The sequence below is a fragment of the Podarcis gaigeae genome, assembly GCF_964106915.1.
Source record: "Podarcis gaigeae genome assembly, chromosome: 18".
Classification (NCBI taxonomy): Eukaryota; Metazoa; Chordata; class Lepidosauria; order Squamata; family Lacertidae; genus Podarcis; species Podarcis gaigeae.
In genome coordinates this window covers 7,966,701-7,981,590 of record NC_139696.1, presented here as the reverse complement: position 1 = coordinate 7,981,590, position 14,890 = coordinate 7,966,701, and the positions used below count along the sequence as shown (strand labels likewise).

At 47.1% G+C, this 14,890-nt stretch overlaps 1 protein-coding gene and 1 long non-coding RNA gene across 7 annotated transcripts in view; both read right to left on the bottom strand.

The window, feature by feature from the left end:
- The window catches only part of LOC310835552 (vomeronasal type-2 receptor 26-like), a gene marked incomplete at its 5' end in the record, with an annotated part of 84,076 nt that overhangs the window by 8,780 nt on the left and 60,406 nt on the right, over positions 1-14,890 (bottom strand). For 2 of the 6 annotated variants that reach the window (XM_083720255.1, XM_083720252.1), the window contains 5 exons: positions 2,649-4,696; positions 5,811-5,937; positions 10,421-10,642; positions 11,351-12,154; positions 12,451-12,742. The exons of 1 other annotated variant lie outside the window; for it this stretch is intronic. In XM_083720255.1, coding sequence (XP_083576381.1) covers positions 3,798-4,696; positions 5,811-5,937; positions 10,421-10,642; positions 11,351-12,154; positions 12,451-12,742 — 2,344 coding nt within the window. In that variant the 3' untranslated portion in view covers positions 2,649-3,797. Of the gene's footprint in view, positions 1-119; positions 552-2,648; positions 4,697-5,810; positions 5,938-10,420; positions 10,643-11,350; positions 12,155-12,450; positions 12,743-14,890 lie in introns of those variants that run through there. 3 more of the 6 variants (XM_083720256.1, XM_083720254.1, XM_083720257.1) reach the window with 2 other exon arrangements.
- Positions 13,625-14,654, bottom strand: LOC310835894. Its single transcript, XR_014559772.1, has 2 exons — positions 14,230-14,654; positions 13,625-13,790 (listed from the first exon to the last, which is right to left on the bottom strand). It is a non-coding gene; the product is annotated as an uncharacterized lncRNA (long non-coding RNA).

The following is a 14,890-nucleotide window of genomic DNA, read 5'->3' as shown; positions in this document are numbered from 1 at the left end:
TGCTCTCTGAACCACCCTGAGGCCTCCAGGCATAGGGCGGTATATAGATTCAACAAGTAAATAAATATGAAGGAATAAATGGAGAATGCTGAGAATCCTCACTACTGTGAACGGGATACATGGTGGTGGGATCTTGTTTCGTAGAGGCTGCTAGAGACAGAGACTGGTGGAGCCTGCGATGGGGAGGGTTTTCTCAAGCCCACTCTCTGGCCACTTTGGGTGGGTCTGGGCTGCTAGATTCCTGCCACTCCCTTCTGGTTCTCCCCCTGAAGGGAAGTAGTGCCTTGGTGGCTTCGAAGCCACTTCAAGTGAATTTCCACCCCATCTTTGAAAGGCTTCTCCAACAGAGGGAAGCTCTCTGGGGTTGGTGGAGGGGAGAAAGGTTGCTTTGAACTTTTGACTCTCCCTTCCCCTTTGACATGTTCTGTGGAAGGAGAGCTTCTGTTGCACATGGAGCCAACTTGCTCCTCGACTTTGAGCAGAAACTTCTCTACTTGTAAACAATTGTGTGTGCAGAAGCCAGGTGTGACGGAAAAGTTGGTTCCATAAGTATTTCTGTCAGGGGCTCAGGAGCAGAGGCACAGGGGAGAGAGGAAATGGAGAGCGAAGGGGAAGAATCTGAGGGCAGCGTAGGGGAGTATGACAGTGGCACGAGAGATTCCATGAGCTTCTCCAGCGAATCAGAAGATTCCCAGAAGGGGGCGCCGAGGGCCAGGGCAAGGGGGGTCCCAGGGGGGATGCACCAGAAGCAAGGGGCCAGCGGGGACTCCCAAAGCAGCAGCGGGAGATCAGGACCAGCTCCCCCACCAGAGCGTAGTGCGGGGGAAGAGTCCCATGTATCAGGGCCAGCGTCTCCTCCAGCAGGGAGAGAAGATGAGTCAGGGCTGACCACGCCTCTATTGGAGAGTGAGGAAACGGAGGGGAAGTCAGGTCCAGCTAGCCTCCCCGAAGAGGGAAGCAGTGACAGGAGCAGTGTAATGGTCAGGAGAAAGGTTGCCGGCTGGGCGCGCGCACCAAGTTCGAATGTACAGACAGCAGAAAACCCGGATTGGGAACCAGGTCCTAAAGCCCGCCGGAGGCGGGGGGAAGACTCAGGGGACTCAGCGTCAGAAGAGTCTAGAAAGGGGAAGACCCCAGCGGACAGGCGGACCCAGAGGAGGAAAGAGCAAAGGAAGAGGTGGAGCAAGGCTAGAGTCTTAAACTGGTGTCTGGGGGGAGGAGATTCAGACGGAGCTTCAGCGGTCTAGAGTTTGAGACGTAGAGCTGCGCGCCGCGGCTTTGAAATTGAAACTGAACTTCAATGAAGACTTTTGTATATAACAACGAACTGGCGTTGGTCCTTTGTGAGCTGGGACCTCGGGCAGCTCTGACAATTTCTTTTTTACTTTTATCTCCTGTCAGCAAATGGTGAAAGAACGGCAGCCTCTGATTGGCTGAGGTTCCAGGAGGGAGAGTTTAAAAAGAGAGGTGTTGGAGGGAGACAGGGAGTTGGGCTGTTGAGGGTGGTGTGGTTGGTTGAGTTGAGCTGGTTGAGGAAGGAGGTTGGGAGTTAGGTAGAGAGATAGGATAGGAGTCAGGTTGAAATACAACGAGTGTTGAGGAGGCAGAGATGGTTCTGGAGAGAACGTCCACTCCACTGAACAGTGAAGGACTGAGGGTAGTGTCTGAGTGTAGTGTCCTGCGGGAGTAATAGGACGAGATCTTGCTGGGAGACTGAGGGTGAGACAGAAGTAGGAGCTGAGGTCTATTTAGGTCTCAAACTCGTCTGGAGGGGAGAGACACTTCTGAGGAAAGAAGAGACTTCCAAAACCCAATGAAGGAAGGGTGTGTGTGGTGAACTCTTAAGACTGTTACTGAAAGTCCCTCAGGAGCTGGATTTGTTAAAGGGGTGGGTAACTGAAGGAAAAGAGGGACGTGGGTGGTGCTGTGGTCTAATACACAGAACCTAGGGCTTGCCTAGGTCGGCGGTTCAAATCACCGCGATGGGCTGAGCTCCCGTTGCTCGGTCCATGCTCCTGCCAACCTAGCAGTTTGAAAGAACATCAGAGTGCAAGTAGATAAATAGGTACTTCTCCAGTGGGAAGGTAAACGATGTTTCCGTGCACTGCTCTGGTTCTCCAGAAGCGGCTTAGTCATGCTGGCCACATGACCCAGACATGCTGGCCACATGACCTGCGGACAAACGCTGGCTCCCTCGGCCAATAAAGCGAGATGAGTGCCGCAACCCCAGAGTTGTCCGCGACTGGACTTAACTGTTAGGGGTCCCTTTATCTTTAACTGAAGGAAAGTACCACCTTAGAACGGAACCAAACTATAAAGCTGAAACCTGTGAAAATGAATTGAACTAGCGTATTATTATTGGAGTAACCTAAGTAACCTAGGTCCCCTACAGCAGTGTTTCCCAACCTTGGGCCTCCAGGTGTTTTTGAACTACAACTCCCATCATCCCTGACTAGCAAGACCAGTGGCAAGGGATGATGGGAATTGTAGTCCAAAAACAGCTGGAGGCCCAAGTTTGGGAAACACTGCCCTACAGAATACTCTGGGATAGTTAGCATTTGTTTTAAGGGTTGTTCAGTGAGGTGGGGGCAATATATGTAAGAAAGAGCAGGCACTTCGGTGCAAGCGGTAACTGAGGCGCCAAGCCCGTTGCACCAGGCTAGCATTCTAGCAGTTTTATTATTCTTTATCAATTTATTTATTAATATTTACTTCTTTCTTACTTACTCATTTCATCTCTTGCATAAAATCCACGTTCCACAGGGTTAGGCCAATAACTCCCAAAGCACTTTATGTAACAATCATAAAATGTTTACAAACTTACTTCAGAACATACAAAAAGTTAAAATAATAAAACAGACTCAAATTACCTCTGGGTGGATCCTTAACGAAAATATATTTTTTATAACAATAAATTTAATAAAGTCTCCATAGATATTCCAAAACACCTTTCTTCTTATACAATTGGGAAAAATAAATACATAATTTCTTCTGGACTCCCCACCTCTCCTTTCTCGATGTTTGTTTTTATTACTCCTTTTTATCAGATGTTTTAAAATATATATGCTTTTATTATGTAAGCCCCGATGTCGTATTTCAATAATTCTCTGCCTTTGACTTCATGTATGGATGATGGTTTGACAGGTAATATATCCGTGGTCTCCATTCTTCCTTAAACAATCCATCATTTTGGATGGTCATTTTGGATGGCAATTTTAGTAGGTAATTTCACCATTTCAGCATATTCCCCCAGTTTCATAAGCCATTCCTCTTTGGTGGGGAACTCTTTCCATTTCTGTGCATATAAAGTTCTAGCTGCTGTGGTTGCACACATACATAAACTAGTCAGCTTTCTCTGGACCTTTATTTATTAATTTTATATTGCACCCTTCATTGGAATTCTACAGGTTGAATTGCTATAAGACTGAGAGCTTAGTGAGCTTTCCATCAATTTGAAGTGTTGAAAGTTTAAATAGGATGCAATCTTGGCTTATTAGCCTATTCTAAATGCTTCATCAGTGGCTGTTCTGCCAATTATTTTCACTTCCCATCTGATCTTGGTTTTGCTCTATAAATGGGGACCTGAATGGGAGGAACCTGAGTTGGAGGAGGAGGAGGCCTCTCGCTCTTCCTTCCTCACTGAGCATAAGATGCTTCCTCTGAAAAGGTTTGGCAGGCAGGGAATACAACTATCTGGCATCGTCTCATTGCTTCCCTCCAATAGATGAGTAGCTGTGTTTTCTTTAGGCACTTCTGGACACTGGGAACATGGAATATTTTAAGAATCAGATGTTCCCTTAATTTCTGGTTGTCAGGTGCTCCTTAGTGTTCAGATCAGGCCTCAGCACAATAAGGTAGCACTTGGGGAGGAAGATGCAGCCCAGAAGCCCAGCACTGGAGGCCAACATAGAGAAGATCTGCACGGCCACCATGTACTTGCCCTTGGTGCTCAGGTAGGTGGGCACAAAAGACACCCAAACACTGCAGAAGACCAGCATGCTGAAGGTGATCAGCTTGGCTTCGTTGAAGGAGCCAGGCAGCTTCCTGGCTAGGAAAGCCACCGTGAAGCAGGTGGCAGCCAAGAAGCCCAGGTAGCCGAGGGCAACGTAGAACATGGCCACAGACCCTTCGTTGCATTGCAGGACGATCTCTCCCACCTGGGAGAGCATGTCGGGCTCTGGGAATGGGGGAGAAGAGCCCAGCCACATGATGCAGATGAGAACTTGCCCCCCAGAACAGGAGATGACAACGGAGTTGGCCAGACTCTTGCCGAGCCATCTTCTCAGCCTGTTCCCGGGCTTTGTGGCCAGGAAGGCCAGCACCACCGTGATGGTCTTTGCCAAGACAGAAGAAACAGCAACTGAGAAGATGATGCTGAAGGCCATTTGTCGGAGAAGGCAGGTCTCTTTCCTTGGGCGCCCGATGAAGAGGAAGGAGGAACAAAAGGAAAGCAGGAGGGAGACGAGGAGGGTGTAGGAGAGGTCCCGGTTGTTGGCTTTGACTATGGGAGTTTCCTTGTATTTAATGAAGATTCCCAACACAATGCCTGCTTTTAAGGACAAGAAGAGGGCAACGGAAGCTAACACCATTCCCAAATATTCTTCATAAGCCAGGAAGATGATAATCTTGGGGGCACATTGATTTCTGTCCTTGTTTGGATACTGATCTCCTGAGCATTTGGTGCAATGTTCTGCATCTGAGGAAGAGTTAAAAGAGTGGCTGCAGCATCAGTTAGATCCCTAATGATCTGTGCTCTGCTACGTTTTGAAAAAGTCTGTGGTGGACCTCAGGAAATAAGAATGTTAAAATAGGTAAAGCAAAATTGTGATGTAGGATAAACTGAGTAATGAGCCCTCCACTTCTGTTAACTGCATTGCTTGGTCCTGCCTAGTCCTGAAGAAACAGCTCTTTAACTTGACATTTTAAATGCAGTTTTCTGTTGCTTCCATGCAATGTTCATAGTGAGATCAAAACAGTCCATTGATTATATTGTAATAATTTTCATATGAAATATTTTATTTTTTATTGTGCTTTTGCTATTAAACATTTGCTGGTTTGCATCACCTGTCCATTACTCTTTATAAATGTCAAAATGATTTCCTTTTTGGTGTGACTTGGTATGAAAAATAAAAAAGGAATGCTTTATGGGCATTCCTCTCACAGCTGCCCACTTTCAACCCCAGAGATGTCTTCTTCATGGTCATTCCTATCAACTCACTTCCTGGATGTAATAAAGGTGATTAATCCTAAAGAAGTTGAGGAAGGAGCCCCATTCCACAATATCTGCAGAATTCTCACAAAAAGTGTGTGAGACTGGATTACTGCCCAGTGTTTACTCTCTCTAGGAATACTGTAATGGTTCTAGGGGTTGCTCGTGCATAAATCGCGCCACACCTGGCTGAGTTGCCTGAGTGAACCCTTTCTGTCCAGACAGCCACCCATCCGTGGCTGTCTCAATCGCTGGCAGAATCTGTCAGTGGGTGTTTCTTGAAGTTCTTTCAGCAAAGAAGCTCTTTGACACCTAGTCTCCACCTACTCTCACTGTGCGGAAGCCTTCTGCGCAAGGAGGGTGTGGGCAGCGGAGGACCCGTGCTCTCCCCGCAGGTCTCTGGCGAGGAGTCATGGAGCCACCTCGCCGATTCCCCCATCTGCCCCCCTTCTCCACTGGTGCTACGCTGATTTCCTTCCCCAGAAGATGGGCTGCTTCTCTCCCTCCCGGGACGCTCTCCAGAATCCCTCTGGAGCCCTCCCTCTCCCTCTGGCTTCGATGGCAGTTCCCTGACAAATACCTTCCCCTTGGAGTCACCCACCTTCCTGGGCGGAGAAGGTCCCTTCCGCACACCAAGCACAAGCATAGCAGCAAACGGGCTTTCCTTCCAGAACCATCTTGGCATATCCAGGTCGACATCTTTCTGTACACCTGGAACGAGGTACGGCCTAACCAGAAAGACAAGAAGGTGCAATAAAGAGGAACAGTTAGGAGTATTTGTGGGTATGTAATTCACTCATAGGGTGAATTGAAACGGATCTCTGGACTGCAGCCTTTGACCCCCTCATCAGGGTCCTTTCAACCCCCCCACTGACCATTGGGGTGACCAGAATATCTTGTTCTTCGTTCAGGACAACTGAGGTTTGCACCACAGAACTCTGATTCCTCTTCTCCGTTTACCTGCTTCCCTGCTTAAAAAATCTTCAAAGAAGATAGCAATGGAGTCTGAAATGTGATTTCCCCAAATTTCAGGATTCTGATAATCTTTCAACCACTAATTCAGATAAATTTGATATGACTTTTCCAAATATTGGTTTCCCTCACTCTGTTCTTGAGGAATGCAAGGTTTCCTCTTGTCGCTGATCTATTTCCCTAGTAATTTCTAGTTTACATTGTGGATAGATTCAGAACTTACAGGGTTAAGAAGTTCTGAGTGACGTCTCACATTCCTGAGGCGTGGCTAGATTTCACAGAGGGGAGTGGTTTTGCTCTGTGTCTGCTCTGCTCCGGCTTCTGACGGAGAAAGAAGCAAGATGAGCGCTTTGTCGCCGGGAAATCTCTGTGTTGTTTATCTACATGATTAAAGACTGAGATATATACACAACAACGTCTGAGTGTGTTTGATTCGGTACACACACGCGTGCAACAGTTTCTACGCTGCGAAAGCTCTGCTACGTAGCTGCCGGAGGACGGAGAGAGAGCGCAGAAGGAAGTGTGCTGGACCCGATCCAATTAGCTACGCTAAATTCCCAAGAGGTTATGGGCGTCAGCCAAGATGTTTGAAGCTGTTGCCAAGGTGTGCTGGTGTGTGTTTGAAGCCAGCTGAAGAAGACGCTGGAGTCAGCTGAAGTCCTGCCTGCGTTTGGGGCAGAGGAACTTGCTGGGAAGGAGCTGATCTGCTGAGCCGGGTGCCGGGAAGCTGCTGCTGGTTACGTGAGTAAGCTGGGCCCCGGGGGAGAAGATGGCAGATGGCCAGGTCTTTGGAAATGTTCCGTTCGAAAAGCTCACCACCCAAGGATGGGACACCTGGGTCAGGAGAGTGAGGGGTTGGTTTTTGGCTACAGGGCTTTGGAATCCAGCCCAGAGGGAGCCAGCACCCCCCCCCACCAGTTGCTGCTGGGACAGACACTGCAGGCTGGGAGGCTGCTTTGCCAGAAGATAGCCAGCAGAGAATGCAAAGGGAATTTTGCATGTTGAAATCATGTGTGGACGCTACGCTGATGCCTCATTTGGAGGGCGTTGAGTCAGCTAGGGCTGCCTGGGAGGTGCTGAGGGCTTTGTGTAAAGGCTCAGCAGAAGGCCATAGCCCTGAAAAAGTAATGAGATTCCCAGAGGTGGCTGCAGCCCTTGTCCCTGATGTCTTAGCCTCAAGGAGCGCTGTAGACAGAGTCGGGGGGGGGGGCAGAGAATTCCAAAGGCAAGTTTGTAAAGTTTTCCACTGTGTGTGGCAGGAACCCTGGGCAGTGTTTTTCCACTCGTCGGTGTTATGTTTGCAATTCTCCTGACCATCTGCATCACTCCTGCCCCCAGAGAGCCAGACAGGCTGGGCAGGATGCTTTCAAGGTCGCTTCCCATGGGAATCAGCCCGGTTTCCATGGCAACCAGTCCAGGAAGGGAGCCAGGCATGGGAAGGCGCAAGGAGTACGTGACTTAGACAATGATGACAGTTCTTATCAGCTGACGGCCTCACTGGCAAAATTTGAGGGCTGCTCCAGTAAGCACAGAGAAATGTGCTGGGTTATAGACTCTGGAGCCGGCAGGCATCTGATAACAGCGACACCTGCTGTCAAGATGTGGAACTGCAGAGCTGTTTCAGCTGGGAAAACAGTTGAATTTGCTGATGGGACACAAAAACCTTTGTCTAACATAGCAAATGTTTATATTTCTGTTTTGCAGGCGGAGTTGGAAGTTTATGTGGCACCTGGGATGAAACATTGTCTTTTATCTGTCCCTTGTCTCTTACAGGAGGGGTATAAGGTGTGCTTCGAAAATAATGTCTGTACAATTTCCAGAGTGGGAAAGCAACTGGTCAGTGTTGCAAAAGGTCAGAATAATCTCTTTGTTCTGAAAACGCCTCTGAAGGGTGAGGGGAATGTTGAGAGGGCAGAAGCAAAGCGTGCTACAGTTCCCACTCATGTTTCATGTGCCTGTGCTTGGCACAGAAAAATGTCACATGGTTCCTTGGAAGAAATCCAGATGTTGCCAGAGTGCACTAAGGGTTGCAAAATAAAGGAGTGTGGCAGATCCCTAAAATGTAGGGCATGCAAAATGGCAAAGGTAAAAGGGTGCAGTTATCCCAGGGTGGAGAGGGTAACCACAAAACCTTTTGAGCTTGTGCACACAGACCTTTTTGGGCCCATGCCGAAACCAAGTCTGGGAGGGGCCAGGTTTTTGCTGACGCTGACAGATGACTATACCCAGAACTCCTGGGTCTACTCGCTGAAATGCAAAGGCGAGGCAGCACAACTGATCAAGGATTGGGTTGTGGCGGTGGAACTAAGGTTCTCCATCAAAGTGCAGGGGGTCAGAAGTGACCGGTGTGCAGAGTTTACTGGGTCTGCTCTGCAGAAGTTCTTTCGCCAGAAAGGGATACATCACAAGGTGACTTCTCCTCAGGAGAGGGGCGTGGCAGAGCTCAGAAGTGAAGCTCTGGTTAAAGATACAGAGGTTTTGTTGTCAGACTCTGGTTTGCCTCCGAGTTTTGGGGGGAGGGGATTAGGACAGTGAATTTCACTATGAACCGGTCCTACAATTCAGTGGTAGGTGAAACCCCATTTTTTATGCTCCATGGAGAGAAACCGCAGATACATTTCTTCCGTGTGTTCGGGTCACAGGCCTTGGTGCCGGTACCAAAAGCACAACAAAAGCAAGGTGGCCCTAGATTCCAGAAAATGATCTTCTGTGGGTATGAACCTGCGACAAAGGGATGGAGGTTTGCATACCCAGAAGGTGATCAGACCAAGCTTCTGATCAGTAAACATGCTGAGTTCTGTGAGCAGAAGGGTTGGTCAAAGACTCATGCAAGGCATGACGTTCTCTCAGAATGTCTGTCTGATTCTGAGGAGGAAGGAGAGGCAGAGGCTGAACCTGTTGCTGAAGACCAAGTCTCTGAACAGGGTCAAGAACAGGGTCACGCATCTCCACAGGTTATTAAAAGAGAACCCAAGAGTGAGCCTTCGTCTCCTGTTAGCAAAATACAGAAGGCCCGAAGACGCGTTAAGTCAGAGGGGGAGGATTATGATGGGGAGGACACACCTGCTGACCACAGTGAGTCAGAAGGAGCACCTGAGTTTGTGTTCAGACGGTCCACTCGCGCCACGAAGGGAATTCCACCTGAGAGGTTTCAGGTCACTAATGCGTGGGTTGGTTTCGCACAGTGCGAACCTGGGAGTTGTGAGGAGGTTCAACAGTTGCCTGACAAGGACGCCAGGAAGGGGCGAAAGGCAATGGGAAAGGGATTGATCTCTCAGAGGTCTGTAAAGGTATATTCACAGGTCCCCTCAGAACTGGAGACGAGAGGGGGTGTGGATAGATTCAGAACTTACAGGGTTAAGAAGTTGTGAGTGACGTCTCACATTCCTGAGGCGTGGCTAGATTTCACAGAGGGGAGTGGTTTTGCTCTGTGTCTGCTCTGTTCCAGCTTCTGACGGAGAAAGAAGCAAGATGAGTGCTTTGTCGCCGGGAAATCTCTGTGTTGTTTATCTACATGATTAAAGACTGAGATATATACACACTAATGTCTGAGTGTGTTTGATTCAGTACACACACGCGTGCAACAGTTTCTACACTGCGAAAGCTCTGCTACGTAGCTGCCGGAGGACGGAGAGGACGGAGAGAGAGAGGAGAAGGAAGTGTGCTGGACCCGATCCAATTAGCTATGCTAAATTCCCAAATTTCTTAACGTTAACCTTATATTACAATAGGGTCTTTAAAAAAAATTATCATCTTTCACCAACAACTGTGCACTTCTCTATTCCTGCACATACAATAGTTTAACAATTGCAACATCTACAAGTGAGCTTACTCCTCAAATTTAAAAAATCTACAGTAAATCAGTAATTATCATTTCAAAAATAAATAGCTTTCCATCCTTCTGCATGTATGAAAACCCAATAGTTCCCTTTTACTAGGGGCTTACCCTTTTCTTCTTATCTATGTAGTCCATTTGGTTAAAGATTCTATCCAGAATTCTTAAATTCTCAGTCTGGCTCGGAAATAGATAGTGTCTTTTCTAAGGACCTCTGGGCTCTTTGCTTTCTGTGAGCATCCCAAATTTCCCTCCTATCTCAGCTGCTGCGGAAAGAAGGAGTGGCCGTTGCAGCTGTTATAGACGGTCAAGACACCATTGGTCAACCTGATATAGCCATTTTGCAGCAGTTGTTCAAGGAAAGCTGGGATCTCCTAGCCTCCCCTTTCTGTGATTCCCCCTACCTTGTTGAATTTCTTGGGCCACTCAATGGCTTCTGGGTTAATGGTGAGCTTTATGCTAGCAGATGTCTCTCTCCTTATATTCCCAATAACGACACAAGACTTATTGGGAGAGATCACCCAGTTCACAATATCAAAGTCTGCTGGCAGCTCCCAGTTCTCATCCAAGCACAGCCTGCCTCTGGAAGTATTCAGACACCGAATTTCTCTCAAGAAAGGGTGAAGCTGGAATGACAGGGGAAAGCACCAGCACTGAGAAAGCTTGAAGCCAAGATGGATATCTCAGTCCTACTCACTTCAACCTCTTATGATTTGGGGCCTGCGTGTATCTCATGTAGACTGGAATTCCTATTCAGCCATTTCTATTACTACAGACCCTGCAAGTGCCCCAATTTTCCAGGGATGTCCCTGGATTAGAGTCAGTTTTTCATTTGATCCCGGAATGTCCCACTTTTCCTGTTCTTCATTGGAGAAAAGTTGGCAGATGTGGAGTTATCCAACCCACAAGCCGTCCAATCCTGTATCGGGAATTTTAATATGTTTTATATTTTAGTATGAATTTCTTTATGTTGGGAGCTGCCCAGATTGCTGAGGCAAGCCAAAAAGATGTGTGGGATATAAACAGTGATATATTTCTAGCAAAAAGGGTGCCGGAAATCACCATGAACACCTCCCTCTGAGAATGGCAATGGTACCCACCTGAGAGGTGCCAGAACTGAGTTTGAGTGAGTCCCAAGCCCCAGAAAAAAATCCCTAGGTATCAACAGTAAAATTTTCATTATGGAATGGGATGTCTCTATTTTCATCAGAGAAATGTTGGGCGGTATGCTACTATTACTAATACTAATAGTAACTATGATATGTTGCAGGTCTATCCCCAGTCAAGATCAGCATCTGTGTGGACTGCAGGTTGCAAAAAGGGGCAGGAAATACCTGCCACGGCTGTAGCCTTTGGGGTCCCCATTGCTCTCCTTCCTCCACCATCAGCCTCCTCTGGGATCTCGATGAAAGCGAAGCATGCAAGGCCTGAGCCACAGCTTGAACATGGATGTAAATGCTATAGCTGTCAAAAGACAGGGTTCTCTCACGCTCCTCTTGGGGCAACGGCTCCAGTTTCTCCTCCTCTTTGCATCTTACCCTGCCTTTCACGGACAACAGATGCTTTGAATATGAACACTGAAATGCTTGATTCAAATAATCCAGAAGATTGGTCTGCAATTTGCCACCTTTGCTGCTCCTTATTCCAGTCTGAATTGCAAAGGACAGAGAACCATGGAGGTGATGGAAGTAATTTGGAGGGATGTAAAAGTCAGTTCTGATTTCTAGCAAAGCTGTTGTTATCCAGACTTTCGCCCCTATTTCCTTCTCATATACCATGTTTATTGCCATGAGTATTATGATACTCAGTGCATTGGTTATATAGGAAAAAAATACCCCAACTTGTCTCCATAGGAAAAAAGGTTGTCCAGGCCTGAAAAATTGATCCATATCACTTTCTGGTAGTCTTTTTGAAAAAGCAATGCAAATCCCTTTGCTGAGCATCAGAGGTTTCACAGCGCTCACAAATCTTTCTCCACTGTCATTGTCTGGAGTGAAGAGGCCAATCCACGTCCATCCAAAATGCAGGAGCAATTCAACAATCCCCTGGTACTGACTTTCCTCTTTGGGAATCATCCGGTAGACAAAAGGGAACAGGGTTTTACCTTCGAGAACCTGGGCAGTGAAGCCATAACTGATCTAGCAAGGAAAGCAAAAGATCAGCAATTTATTTTACTTTCAGCGTAACAGATTTTTACTTATCTGAAATGCCTGATATCTATCTAAATCTCTGCTGGCTGAGGCTGATGGGAGTTTTAGTCTGAAACATCTGGAGGTGTCAAGTTGGTGAAGGCTCAGTTTTGAAAAAGGGATGTTGGATCCATAGCTCAGGATTTTCTCATTTTTAAAAATATCCCCACTTGACTCCTCCAAAGAGAAAATAGAATTTTACGCAGTTGAAATTCTCTTTCCCTCCATGCTCTCCCACTACTTACCTGTGGGATTTTGTAGATGCCTGACAAGGCTGAAATCACTCTCGAGATGACAGTGTTGCCTCCTTCAAGAACAGTCAGCAGGTGATTCTGTTCTCCACAGTGATAATTGGGAATATTGCATCCACTGCCTGCAAGCAGCTCTAGCATGGCGTCCGAAGTCATCCTTGCATCGAAATAGTTCTCATAGATGTTGTAGCCCAGGGTGATGTTGGGTAAGAGCCTGAGATCCTGGCTGATCTCTTGAATGGTGAACAGGAAAGACAAAGTTTGAAAGTAGGACGTAGTTGACTCCCTGCAATAAATGAATTCTTTTAAAAGAGTGAAAATGATATTCATATTAATGGGAGGGAGGAAACATTATATGATCCACACAGATTAGTATTTATTTATCCTTTTGCATTAATATAAAACCTTTTCCTGTCTAGCATAGAACAAAAAATTGGAAATCTCTGCTCCATGACCGGAGCTTTGATGCACACAGAGCTGTTGAGCAGTGGAACAGACTCCCTCCGAAGGTGACCATGTGTCATGGATGCTTCAGGTGAGCTTCCTCCGGGTCCCTCCCAAGTCTGCAACTCTATGATTCTATTATACTGTGTTCTATGAGTAAGAAATGAATGCAGCCCTTAAAATTTGTGATATACTGGGAAGTTGCTACAAAGGCTGCTTTTACTGCTTTTACCAAGGGGCTAGACTATAGGTATCATAGATGTTGTAGCCCAGGGTGATATTGGGTAAGAGCCTGAGATCCTGTTTGATCTCTTGGATGATGAACAGGAAAGACAACATGTGTCAGTAGAGCCTAGGTGCCTCCCTCAAAATGTGTGATATTATGGGAAGTTGCTGCAAGCGCTGCTTTTGCTGCAGTGGTCTTCGTCTTCTTCCAAGGGGTTAGACTATAGGTAGATAAGAGACCATTTTATTGAAGGAGGGGAAGCACCAAATACCTCAGTCCCCTTTTAGTTACAATTGAGGCCTGGTGGCTTTCATGTTTGAGTGTGTGGTAAAATCTATAATTTTGCCCATGTTTGGATCAGTGACTCCACTAATGAGGACACACCCTGGTCTGTATTATTTTATATAATCATTTTATTTGAAGCATATCGTTTCACCCATAAAAATCCACCCATTTTCAAGAGTTTCTTAAAATGCTTCTAATTATTTTTAAAAAGACAGTGACAGAAAGGAAAAAGTGCTGGGATTGGAGGAGGAAACCTTTAATGTAGCCCATGGTGGGCTGTAGGTCTCCTGTGGTATTGTGTCAAGAGAACTGGGCTAAGGTTGTTCACCAATGATCCAAATAGAATAAACATAAAATAATTTTAGCAGCTTGGAAATTGCTTGAGTGTAATGGTTCTAGGGGTTGCTCGTGCGTAAACCGGCACCACACCTGGCTGTGTTGCCTGAGTGAACCTTTTCTGTCCGGACCGCCACTCGCCCGTGGCTGTCTCAATCGCTGGCAGAATCCGTCAGTGGGCATTTCTTGAACTTCTTCCAGCAAAGAAGCTCTTTGACGCCTAGTCTCCGCTTACTCTCCCTGCGCGGAAGTCTTCTGCGCAAGGAGGGTGTGGGCAGCGGAGGACCCGTGCTCTCCCCGCTGGTCCCCGGCGAGGAGTCATGGGACCACCTCGCCGATTCCCCCATCTGCCCCCCTTCTCCACTGGTGCTACGCTGATTTCCTTCCCCAGAAGATGGGCTGCTTCTCCCCATCCCGGGACGCTCTCCGGAATCCCTCTGGAGCCCCCTCTCTCCCTCTGGCTCCAAGGGCAGTTCCCTGACATTGAGTTTCATGCCTCCCTCTGGGATAGGAAACAGGTACCTATGGATTCCAAGTGAAGAAATATCAAACATCTCACTACTTAGAAATGAGGCCAGTTGTGTATGTGAAAAAAGGGATAATTCCTTTTCACATTTTAGAGACCTGACTCCACGAAAAAGGAAGTCTCCTGATTCATATTATTTTATTCATCATTTCAATTAAAGCACATCTTTTCTGCTTTTCAGCCACCAAACGTCACCCAGAGGATCTTAAATTCCATTTGAAAAACTGTAGCATTCCCTAACAACAGTTTCTGAATTGTCCAAATGGAATAATATTGAATAAAACCCTTGAGCCTTGGAAATTGCCTGAGTTTCATGGAGGTGGGAAAATTCAGTGCCTCCTTTTGACTCCTGACCAGATTGATTGGCATCCTTGCATTCTACTAAAAGCAACGCAGAATCAAAGGTAGGAGAGTGTTTCACTAAGGAAGACCCAGGGAACAAGGAAATGGGAGAGGTTTGGGTGGAATCTTTTAGTGGACCCCCCAGCTCCCACCAGCCCAGCCAGCAAGACCAATGGTCAGGGCAGGGTACTCCTGCAGCACGAGGACAGCCTTGGCTCCCCAGCCCTGAGAAAGGCACTCTTTCCTTGATAAATGGGAACCATTACAAGGACTGG